General features: G+C 38.4%; 1 protein-coding gene across 2 annotated transcripts in view; it reads left to right on the top strand.

The window, feature by feature from the left end:
* The window catches only part of CAAP1 (caspase activity and apoptosis inhibitor 1), a 56,935-nt gene that overhangs the window by 3,006 nt on the left and 40,982 nt on the right, over positions 1–12,947 (top strand). For both annotated transcript variants that reach the window (XM_017869321.1, XM_017869322.1), the window contains exons 2-4: positions 1,982–2,182; positions 3,295–3,379; positions 4,589–4,664. In XM_017869321.1, the coding sequence (XP_017724810.1) occupies positions 1,982–2,182; positions 3,295–3,379; positions 4,589–4,664 (362 nt within the window). The remainder of the gene's footprint in view (positions 1–1,981; positions 2,183–3,294; positions 3,380–4,588; positions 4,665–12,947) is intronic.

The following is a 12,947-nucleotide window of genomic DNA, read 5'->3' as shown; positions in this document are numbered from 1 at the left end:
TTAGAGAGTGCCATTATATCTGTTGTGTATTGAGTTCCTTATTTTTTATTTATTTTATTTTATTTTATTTATTTATTTATTTTTTGAGACAGAGTCTCGCTCTGCTGCCCAGGCTGGAGTGCAGTGGTGCTATCTCGGCTCACTGTAAGCACCGCCTCCCGGGTTCACACCATTCTCCTGCCTCAGCCTCCTGAGTAGCTGGGACTACAGGCGCCCGCCACCAGTCCAGCTAATGTTTTTGTATTTTTAGTGGAGACGGGGTTTCACCGTGTTAGCTGGGATGGTCTAGATCTCCTGACCTCGTGATCTGCCCGCTTCGGCCTCCCAAAGTGCTGGGATTACAGGCGTGAGCCACCTTGCCCTGCCTAGTCAGTTTTAAAATATTTTCATCACTCCAGAAAGCAACCTTATGTGTAACTTTTAGCTTATATAATATGTGGTGTTTTGTGTCTGGCATCTTTTAGCATAATGTTTTCAAGATTCATCCATGTTGTAGCACATAGGGTTCATTCCTTTGTATCACAGAGATTCATGCCTTTTTATGGCTGCTATATCACATTTTGTTTTGTTTTTGTATAGCTGTACATATGTACCACATATGTGTAGGTACCGCTATGCAACATGTCATTTTTCCATTTATCACTTGATGGACATTTCTGTTGTTTCTGCTTTTTGGCTATTATGAGTCATGCTGTTAAGAACAAGTAAAAGTTTTTGTGTAGACATATCATTACTTTTCTCTTGGGTATATATCTAGGAATGAAAATGCTGGGTCGTATGGTAACTTTTTGAGGTACTGCCAAATTAGCTTCCAAAGTAGCTGCTCAATTTTATATTCCTGCTAACAGTGTATGAGGATTCCAGTTTCTCTACATTATTTCATTGTAAGCTGTTAGAACAAGTGCTGATTCTTTTACTTTTTCAGTCTAATTTTCATAGTGTTCTTTAAAATTGACCTATTTTAAAACTGCTTTGTAAACAATTATCTGACCTCTGTGGTCAGGGAAGATTTTCCAGAGGAAGTGACTGTTGAATTGTCCGAAGTATCTGAATTTGTTAATCTTGTGAATATAGTGTGATAGAGAAAGGAAGGAGGAAAGACTGTCATAGGAAAATGGTATGCCAAAGCCCTGCCTGTATGAGCTGAAGGAAGGAGAATAGGTTACAGTCGAGTAATTCAAAGAAGATTGTGTCCTAAACACAAAGAATGAGCATGAAGGCCAGGTAGGCCATATTACCTTAAGAGCAATGGGAATTCATTGAAGGGTTTGAAACAAGAAGGATGAGTACATATACATTTTATAAAATCCATTCTGCTAACAGTGTCCAAAACAAAGAGACCTCATATTAGATGCAGGGAGTCCCATTCAACGGCTATTGGTGTAACCTAGGCAAAACATTGTGGTAGTTTGGAACAGAACTACGGCAGTGGATTTGGAGAGACTGGATAGAGTAGGGAGACAGAAAGTAAAATGGACAGAAATATCTTAAATTACTGAAATTACTTGGTTACTTTGATTATGGTTATGTAAGTTTTAAAAATGATGATAGCTCCTGGTAAGTATGTTACTTTTCTGCATATTTGTGATTTGTGACATTTTTACTTCAATTTGTTTATATGAATTTAAGTACAATGATTATGCATACATAGAGCTTTTGGGTGAATGGCCTTTTAGGGGAAAATCCTAATTCTTCAAAAGTCTAAAACTTTAAGAAATTATTCAATATTTAGTATACTTTTGTTTGTGTATCCTAAGTATCTCTTCCCTTTATAGCTACTCCTTGAGTTAATTGCAGTATGGAGAGGAAAATCAAAGAATATTAAACAAATATTCTCTCCTGTGGTTTTAGATAAATGTGCAAAGAATTTGGGAATTTTTGATGAAGAAGAATTTATTAAATGAAAATGTATGATGTCATGTACATATTCTTTATATTTTAAATAGTATTGTTTAATGGTTCTTTATTCTTTTAACTTTAGGAAACCAAATATATTTTGCCTGCTTTGGAAAAAGAATTATTCTTGGCAGAGCACAGTGACCTTGAAGAAGGTGGACTGGACCTGACTGTGTCATTGAAACCAGTTAGTTTCTATATATCAGACAAAAAAGAAATGCTTCAGCAGTGCTTCTGTATTATAGGAGAGAAGAAGTTACAGAAGATGCTTCCTGATGTGTTAAAGGTACTTCATTACACATCACACTAGATACATACGTAGAGATACAACTTTCTTTGTTGCAATTGTTTGTTTTACTTACTGCGTTTTTTTGTTTGTTTTTTTTGAGACAGAGTCTTGCTCTGTTGCCCAGGCTGGAGTGCAGTGGCGTGATCTCGGCCCACTGCAATCTCTGCCTCCCGGGTTCAAGCAATTCTCTTGCCTCAGCCTCCTGAGTAGCTGGGATTACAGGCACGCACCACCAAGCCCAGCTAATTTTTGGATTTTTAATGGAAACAGGGTTTCACCATGTTGGCCAAGTTGGTCTCGAACTCCTGACCTCGTGATCCACCCACCTTGGCCTCCCAAAGTGTTGGGATTACAAGTGTGAGCCACCGTGCCTGGCCTTAATGCAGTTTTAATTGGATGTTTGCATCTAAAACAAGCTACTTGAAAAGACTTTGTAAAATAAAGAACCATAAACAGCCTTGTATATCTAAAAATTTGCCAAGATAAAATGTTTAGGCAAGAAATTTGTTGACCCTGTGGAGCTAATTCTGTTAAATGCAGGGAATGGTAGTAACTAAATTGGACATACAATGTTTCTGGCGCTTTAAGAAATAATGTCACAATATGCTGCTGTGTAACAACAAACAGTAATGGTTAATAATAGTTTATATTTCATTAGATTCACAAGTATTTTTATTTGATTATTTTTGAAAATTATTTAGGGAAATATTTGTTGTTCTAGTTTTATACAGTTGTAGAAATTGACCTTGGACTCTCAAGTTAAGCCCAAGATCATATATCTAAAGATACAAGACTTTAATATTTTAAACCTTTAGAATAATTACTTAACATAAATAGATTGCTTAAGAATAGCTGGGAAACTGTCTCACTCTTTACTTTGTTCTTTGATAATAAATACAGCTTTATGCATTCCCATCAAATCTACAGTGTTCACATATTAACTGGCAGTTTTTCAGATTTCATCCCAGGAGAAGATGTGAATCTACTTGAGGCTTTAATTTATTTTATTGTAAGATTTTGCTAACTTCAATTTTTATGATTGAAATTTTCCAGTTTACATTGGGGCTGTGTTACATAAATGCATTTTTTTAAAATGTCATTTCCTTTAGAACTGTTCAATAGAAGAAATTAAAAAACTATGCCAGGAACAGTTAGAGCTCCTGTCTGAAAAAAAAATTTTGAAGATTCTTGAGGGTAAGAATACATATTTTTACATTCTGGCAACTTATTAATTAATACTATATTCAGCATAAATCCTGAGGTATTCTTTCTCCTACCTGGATATTTAATTTCATTATTGGGTATCATTAAAGAGTGTTTTTACTTCTATTTGTACTAAAAAATATAGTTTACATATCAGAAAAGCATTTCAAGAATAGACAATATATCATTTTTCCAAATCAAGTGTATATAGCTAAGAGTATAATAAAATGAAATTTAAAAGTTTACCAAAATCTGTAAAAAAATTATTGGAAAGGCAAAGAATTTCCCTTAAAATCTTTTTAATTTTCTGCTTTAGATTTTTTATAGTGTTTAGTTACCTATTGCAATCTGTTTACTCTCTAATAAGACCCAGATGTAGAGTTAGAATACTTCCATGCAATTTACCAATATTTGTTTGTCTGCCTGTAGTATGACTACTCTTTGTGATACTCACAACTCTAGAATTTTGGATTTTCAGGCATGTATTTTTTTCGTTTTGGAACTTTGCAAGGATTTTAGCTTTAACATGACAGAAGAAGAAACAAAAATGGGAGCCTTTTAGTTTCCAGAGATTGCTTCATTTTTAAATGTAAAATTGATGGCATTTTGTAACTCTGGAAATAGATATATACTTATGTATGTAGTGTGTAAGTGTATATACACATTTTCTTGTCTGTATACATTTATATAATAGATAAAAAGAAGGCAATGAGGCCGGGCGTGATGGCTCACGCCTGTAATCCCAGCACTTTGGGAGGCTGAGGCGGGCGGATCACAAGGTCAGGAGTTTGAGACCAGCCTGGCCAACATAGTGAAACCCCGTCTCTACTAAAAATATAAAAATTAGCCGGGCGTGGTGGTGGACGCCTGTAGTCCCAGCTACTCGGGAGGCTGAGGCAGGAGAATTGCTTGAACCCAGGAGGTGGAGGTTGCAGTGAGCCGAGGTCGCGCTACTGCACACCAGCCCTGGTGACAGTGCGAGACTCCGTCTTAAAAAACAAAACAAAAAAGAAGTCAATGAGAAATACCTAAGGCATTGAAAAAATTATTTTAAATACAAGCAATTAAAAATTTAAATTTTGACCCAGTATAAAGTTCTTTAATCTGCATAACTTTTAAAGATTATACTTTTTAATGTAATGATTACATCATTTTAATGTTTTTATAAGTGTGCTTTCAATAGTTCTTTTCATTTATAAGGTGACAATGGAATGGATTCTGATATGGAAGAGGAAGCAGATGATGGTTCTAAGATGGGATGTGATTTAGTCAGTCAGTAAGTTTAAAACTTTCATTTTATTCCAAAATGTCTTTGTTATTCCTTTGGTGATTTCTTATGTCAAAGATGTGATTGTTTTTCTGTGTTTTATGTATAAAATCATTCAGTGGTATAGAAAGTTTTATCTGTCTACTTGTAATGATGGGTCCTTTTGGTACATATGAGGATGGAGTGAACTACTTTCAGAATTAAGATGATTTTTTAAAACTACTCTACATAGATACAGAACAATAGCAGTGCCAACCTAAAGCAGAATCTCTCTTATTTGGATTTTGAATATACTCTTCATGATCCTCACTATTTATTTATTAAGCACTTACTCTACCAGGTACTATATTAAACAGCGTAGAACACTTGATCTCATGAAATTAATCTATGTATCTATTAATATTAGTCAATAATAGCCTCATTTCACAGATGAGATAGTTATGTTCGTGTAAGTCTACATAATTTGCCTATAAATATATATTATTTGATTATTGGGATGATTAAAAAAATACCCATTTTGGGATGCTGACTAATCAAGAAGCTACATGCTAATTATTAGTTTTTTCTTCATTAGTGCACATCAAACTTTCATCTTTTAATTTGAGCATCTATTGATGCTATTTGCTTAAAATAATTATTTTGGTAGTTTCCAAAGAATGACTTGTTCTTTGCAAAGCTTAGCATTTTTCCTGAAGAATATAAAAGATTTGTGCTAGATCAGAAAAAGATAAAGTATAAAAGAAAAATAAATACTGTGTCACAGGCAGTAGTACACTTAAGAAGAGGTTACCAGGGGCAATAGCATAGAGAAGTACATAGTTAACCAGAAATGCAGAATTTTTTCATTTCTAAAAGAATGCTATTGGGTAGGAGTATTATAGGGTAATTTATATGAAAACATAGAGTAAGCCAGACACGGTGGCTCAACGCCTGTAATCCCAGCACTTTGGGAGGCTGAGGCAGGCGAATCACTTGAGGTCAGGAGTTGAAGACCATCTTGGCCAAGATGGTGAAACCCCGTCTCTACTAAAAATACAAAAAAATTAGCTGGGTGTGGTGGCACGCGCCTGTAATCCCAGCTTCTCTGGAGGTTGAGGCAGAGAATTGCTTAAAAACCTAGAGGGGCGGAGGTTGCAGTGAGCTGAGATCGTGCCACTGCACTCCAGCCTGGGCGACAGAGCGAGACTCCGTCTCAAAAAAAAAAGAAAACATACAGTAGAAAGTGTACACATTTTTAACATCTTACCATTGGCGTTTCTGCAAAATACTTAGCTTTAAATCATTTATATAGTATACTAATTTAGTTCAGCTAGTTTAAGGATTTACAAGGCCTGTTAACTTTTTAATATTTTAAAGTTTCTTAAATTATCTAAATTAATCACTGTTTCTTTTTAAAAAATTTTCTTTCCCCCGATCCCCACATTGATCAACATTTTGTTTCTTGATGCTACTTATAGAGAATCCTAAATTGAGCTTCTGCTTGATTATATTTGTTTTCCCTTTTCAAAAATCTCTTATTTTTTTCCAGTTTTTGAGGTACCATTAGGCTTAAGTGCTTTACTTCTTCATACCTGAGCATTAGTGTTACGTTTTCAACTGTTAGAAGCCATTTAATGGTGTATTAGTTTGTTTTCATGTTGCTGATAAAGACATACCCAAGACGGGGCAATATATAAAGAAAAAGAGGTTTAATGGACTCATAGTTCCACATGGCTGGGGATGCCTCATAATCATGGTGGAAGGTGAAATGTGCTTCATACATGGTGGCGGCAAGAGAGAATGAGGGAACCACTGTGAAAGATCTGATGGTTATAAAACCACCCCCATGATTCAATTATCTCCCACTGATTCCCTTCCACAACATGTAAGAATTATGGGAGCTATAATTCCAGATGAGATTTGGGTGGAGACACAGCCAAACCATATCATTCTGCCCCGGCCCCTCCTAGATCTCATGTCCTCACATTTGAAAACCAATCATGCCTTTCCAACATTCCCCCAAAGTCTCAACTCATTTCAGCATTAACTCAGAAGTCTACAGTCCAAAGCCTCATCTGAAACAAGGCAAGTCCCTTCCGCCTATGAGCCTGTAAAATCAAAAGCAAGTTAGTTACTTCCTAGATATAATGGGGATACAGGCATTGGGTAAATACACCCTTTCCAAATGGGCCAAATTGGCCAAATTGAAGGGGCTACAGGCCCCATGCAAGTCTGAAATCCAGTAAGACAGTCAAATCTTAAAAGCTCCAAAATGATCTCTTTTGATTACATGTCTCACATCCAGGTCACACTGATGCAAATAGTAGGTTTCCATGGTCTTGGGAAGCTACGCCCTTGTGGCTTTGCAGGGTATGGGCTCCCTCCTAGCTGCTTTCACATGCTGGTGTTGAGTGTCTGAGGTTTTTCCAGGTGCACAGTGCAGGTTGTCAGTGAATATACCATTCTGGGATTTGGAGGATGGTGGCCCTCTTCTCCCAGCTCCACTAGGCAGTGTCCCAATGAGGACTCTGTGTAAGGCTTCAACCCCACATTTCCCTTCTGCACTGCCCTAGCAGAGGTTCTATATAAGAGCCCCACCCCTGCAACTAACTTCTGCCTGGACATTTAGGTGTTTCCATACATCCTGTGAAATCTATGTGGAGGTTCCCAAACCTCCTGCAGGTGCACATTCTTGACTTCTGTGCATCTGCAGGCTCAACACTACATGGAAGCTGCCAAGGCTTGGGGCTTGCGCCCTCTGAAGCACCAAGTCCCTAGGATGCACATAGCAGGGGAGCCCTAAGCCTGGCCCATGAAACTATTTTTCCCTCCTAGGCCTCCAGGCCTGTGATGGGAGGGACTGCTGTGAAGACCTCTGACATTTTCCTCATTGTCGTGGCAATTAACACTGGGCTGCTTGTTACTTATACAAATTTCTGCAGCTGGCTTGATTTTCTCCTCAGAAAATGGGTTTTTCTTTGGCTTTGGAGGCTGCAAATTTTCTGAACTTTTATGCTCTGTTTCCCTTTTAAAACTGAATGCTTTTAATAACACCCACATACCTTTTGAATACTTTGCTGCTTAGAAATTTCTTCCACCAGATACCCTAAATCATCTCCCTCAAGTTCAAAGTTCCACAAATCTCTAGCTTAAGGACAAAATGCTGACAGTCTGCTAAAATATAGCAAGAGTCACCTTTACCCCAGTTCCCAACAAGTTTCTCATCTCCATCTGAAACCACCACACCTTGGATTTCCTTGTCCATATCATTATCGGCATTTGGTCAAAGCCATTCAACAAGTCTCTAGGAAGTTCCAGACTTTCTCACATTTGCCTGTCTTCTGGGCCCTCCAAACTGTTCTAACCTCTGCCTGTTACCCAGTTCCACATTTTGGTGTATCTATAAAGCAGTACCCCACTCTTCTGGTACCAATTTACTGTATTAGTCTGTTTTCACACTGCTAATAAAAACATACCTGTGACTGGGTAATTTGTAAGGAAAAAGAGGTTTACTGGGCTCACAGTTCCATATGGCTGGGGAGGCCTCACAGTCATGGTGGAAGGCAAAAGACACTTCTTAGATGGCGGCAGCAAGAGAGAATGAGGGAACCAAGCGAAAGGGGTTTTCCCTTATAAAACCATCAGATCTTGTGAGACTTACTCACTACCACCAGAACAGTATGGGAGAAACTGCCCCCATGATTCAATTGTCTCCCACCAGTTTCCTCCTACAATATGTGGGAATTACGGGAACTACAATTCAAGATAAAACTTGGGTGAGGACATAGCCAAACTATACCAAGTGGATAGCCAATTACAGTAGCTATTTAACTTTTTTTAACGATTACAGCAATGGCTGTGCATGGTGGTTTACACCTGTGATCCCAGCACTTTGTGAGAACAGGTTGAGAGGATCACTTGAGGCTCGGAGTTTGAGACCAGCCTGGGCAACATAGTGAGACCCTGTCTCTACAAAAAATTAAATTAGATGGGGTCTTGCTATGTTACCCAGGTTGATGTTGAATTCCTGGCCTCAAGCTGTCCTCCCACCTCAGCATCCCAAAGCATGGGTGACTCCATTTTGATTTTTAGTCAAGGTTTTTTCTAAAGTTATGGAATAGGATTTAAGGTTTAAAGATGACAGAGAGGGCTTGACACACTTGCTTATGCCTGTAATCCCAGCACTTTGGGAGGCCAAGGTGGGTGGATCACTTGAGGTCAGGAGTTTGAGACCAGCCTGGCCAACATGATAAAACCCGGTCTCCACTAAAAATACAAAAATTAGCCAGGCCTGGTGATGCGTGCCTGTAATCCCAGCTACTTGGGAGGCTGAGGCAGGAGGGTCACTTAAACCTGGGAAATGGAGGTTGCAGTGAGCCAAGATCCCCCCCACTGCACTCCTGGGTGACAGAGCGAAACTCCCATCTCAGAAAATAAAGAAAGAAAGATGACAGGTTTTCACAACTTCTCCTGTGCTGCTGACCCACTGTGACTCTGCAAGGCTGGTGCCGTCTCTAGCTTACTGAACTCTAGGTGAAGGAAAAGGGGACTAAGTAAGGAGGTTGCTATATGGTGGCTCCTACAAAGCAGACTGCACATTAACTGGTGGTAAAGCACCCAGGAAGCAACTGACTACAAAGCCTGCATACGAGAGTGCACCCTCTCCTGGAGTGGTGAAGAAACCTCATTGTTACAGGCCTGGTACTGTGGCACTCCATGAAATCAGTTGTTTCTGGAAGTCCGCTGAACTTCTGAATCACAAACTTCCCTTCCACAGTCTGGCTTGAGAAATTGCTCAGGACTTCAAATCAGACCAGTGATTGTAGGGCACAGCAGCTATTTGGTGCTTTGCAGGAGGCAAGTGAGACCTGTCTGGTTGACCTTTTTGAAGACACCAACCTGTGTGCTGTCCATGCCAAATCTATAACAATTATGCCAAAAGATACCCAGTCAGCGTGGAGAACGTCCTTTTAAGAAGCCACTGTGATGGGAAACATTTCATTCTCTAAAAGAGAAACCCCCCACAATTTTTTTCCTGTTATTGGTAGTTTTGAGCTTAGAATTTTTTTTGCCATAGAGTCAAAAGGTACCTGTATTAGTCGGGGTTCTCTAGAGGGACAGAACTAATAGGATATATGTATGTGTAAAAGGGAGTTTATTAAGGAGAATTGAGTCACATGATCACAAGGTAAAGTCCCATGATAGGCTGTCTACAGATTGAGGAGCACAGAAGCCAATGGTGGATCAGCCTAAGTCCCAAAACCTCAAAAGTAGGGAAGCCGACAGTGTAGCCCTCAGTCTGTGGCCAAAGGCTGAGAGCCCCTGGCAAACAGTGGCATAAGTCCAAGAATCCAAAAACTGAAGAACCTGGAGTCTGATGTTCAAGGGCATCCAGCATGGGAGAAAGATGAAGGCCAGAAGACTCAGCAAGTCAGCTCTTACATCTTTTCCTGTCTGCTTTATTCTAGCTGTGCTGGCTGCTGATTAGATGGTGCCCACCGATTGAGGGTGGGTCTGCCTCTCCCAGTCCACTGACTCAAATGTTAATCTCCTTTGGCAACACCCTCACAGACAGACCTAGGAACAATACTTTGCATCCTTCACTCCAATCAAGTTGGCACTTAATATTAACCATCATAGTACCTAAGTATATGATTGTTAGTGAAAAAATAGTGGATAGAAATCAAGTATTTCCAGTTTTTCCATTTTATTTATATGTGAATTTTAACATAAATTCAGGGACATAAAGCATTAATGCAAGTCAAAATATTTCAGTGAATAAGTTTCAGTGGTTCAACTTTATAATAATTATAAATCTGTTAAAATTTTCTGGGAAAAAATGACATCATAAACAGCACTTTTGCCCTTTTAGAATTTACTACAAAGCAACAACAAAATAAAGAGAAATAGAAATTATCTTGGATGAAATGAGATATCCTTAACTTCGAATCACTTTGAGGAACTATTTTTAAATGCGGTGATTTTCAAGTAATGTTGTGGAAGGATACCTGTGGAAAACTTCCATGTATACAAATCTCAAAGATTCAGTGTACGTTTCTCCAGAGTCAGAGGAAGAGTTTCAGGGAAGAAGGAAACTTGAATGTTGCTCCTTTTTTCTTTGACTAGTAGCCATGTAGTAGTATATCTATTTCTCCAGAGTAAGATGGATGTTGGTTGCAGGTAAGATTTTGGCTCTTTGGGAATCTTGGCAAATATAATAACTACAAAGGTGTTTACTTTGGGGTAGGTAGGTACTTGTTGATTTGCATTGAAGATCCTAGAAGAAAGTGTTGGATTTTTTTTTTAGACAGTGTCTCACTCTGTCCCCCAAGCTGGAGTATAGTGTGCAGTCTTGGCTCACTGAAACCTCTCCCTCCCACGCTCAAACGATCCTCCCACCTTGGCCTCCCAAACTGCTGGGACTAGAGGCTTAAGCCACCACGCCTGGCCAAAGTGGTGGATCTTGAGGAAAACTTGGTTTACTGAGGTCTGAGAACTCCTGTGGGGAAATGGAGGAAGATGGGGAATGGGAAAGGGAAAGTTAACATATATCTTGCATGAATATGCCTGGTTACTTTCATTTTATAAGTCAAAGATAGAATTGAATGCGCCAGCTGTTTCCTGTCTCTGAGTCTGGGAGAACCTGAAAAAAACTGGGGAGTAGATATCTCAAAGAATAGTGGTTTACTCCTTCATTGTGGATCTGTAGAGGGAGAGACTGCTTTGCTTTCTGCCAGTTTCAGAGTAGCTGCTAAACCTGAGTACCAAGGAATTGTCCATAATGACATGCATAAACACATGCGTGAATACATATATAACATCTTTAAAGGATCTTGATATCTGGAGAAAAGATAACTTGAAAGAAACAAAGCACATACCAAGCTAAATTAAACTGTTAGAGGAATGAACACTTGCAGGGAATAAAATGAGCTCTTATGGAGAATCAAGTGCAGCACAAATAATTATTCTTGGGCTGAAAAATATGATTTTTTTAAACTAAATTCTGTAAGTTAATCAGAGTAGGGGGTCGTTACTGTTAAGTCCCAAATTAGATGCCTGAAAGAATGGATCACAAAGCAAAAATATAAAAGATGGAAATCATAAGAGAAAATAATCAAGTAAGTTAGAAGGCTTTAGTATCCTCATGTATAATAAATAGGAATCCTAGAAAGAGAAAATGAAACATAGAAAGGAGAGGTCAAATACTAAATCATTAAGAAATTATTAATAATTCAATAATATAGGAATTTTTTCCTGTGTGATAAATGTAGGAAAATATAACAAATATAGGAAATATATTTAATAAATATAGGAAAATTTTTCTGACCTGAAAAACAAATTTAGTCTTCAAATTTAAAGTGCTCACTGAGTTCTAGACAGGATTGCAGGGAAACAATAACATGGAAGCAGCTTTTTTTTTATAAAGTGAAAAATTTAACAGCCTTCCAGTCGTCATAACACATCAAAGAAGGAAAAGGATCAGGTTTTTCATCCGCAATACCAGAAACTGTAATAAGATAATGGAGTAACGTGTTCATACAACTGAAATTGCAACCCTTGCTTCTATACTTGGTTAAGATACCATTCATCTGTTGGGTGAAAGAAGGATGCAGTTAGGCAGGAATGCATAGTTATATACCCTTGTACTCATCTGAGAAACATACAGTCATGTGACAATAATGGGGAGTTGTACTGAGAGATGTGTAGTTAGGTGATTTGTTGTGCAAACATCATAGACTACACTTACACAAACCTAGATGTTACAGGTTCAGTATCCTTTATTGGAAATGCTTGGGGCCAGAAGTGTTTTGGATCTCAGATTTTTTTCAGATTTTGGAATATTTGCATATACATACTGATATCTTGGGGATGGACCCAAGTCTAAACATGAAATTCATTTATGTTTCATATACATCTTATATATATAGCCTGAAGGTAATTTTACACAATATTTATTTATTAAACAAATTATTTTAGAGGCAGGTCTCACTCTTTTGCCCATGCTGGAGTGCAGGTGCAATCATAGCTCACTGTAGCCTCAAACTCCCGAGCTCAAGTGAACCACCTCAGCTTCCCAAGCAGCTGGGACTATAGGTGTGTGCTACCATCCCTGGCTTACTTTTAAATTTTTTATAGAGACGGGGGTCTCACTATGTTACCCAGGCTGGTCTTGAACTCCCAACCTCAAGTGATCTTCCCACCTTGGACTCCCAAAGTGCTAGGATTACAGACATGAGCCACTGCACCTAGCCAATGTTATAAAATATTTTTAGTACTTTTTTTTTTTTTTTTTTTGAGACGGAGACTTGCTCT

The sequence above is a fragment of the Rhinopithecus bieti genome, unplaced genomic scaffold (assembly GCF_001698545.2).
Source record: "Rhinopithecus bieti isolate Rb0 unplaced genomic scaffold, ASM169854v2 scaffold_2572, whole genome shotgun sequence".
Taxonomy (NCBI): domain Eukaryota; kingdom Metazoa; phylum Chordata; class Mammalia; order Primates; family Cercopithecidae; genus Rhinopithecus; species Rhinopithecus bieti.
Note: the sequence above shows the minus strand (reverse complement) of the source record. Positions and strands in the feature narration are given on the sequence as shown.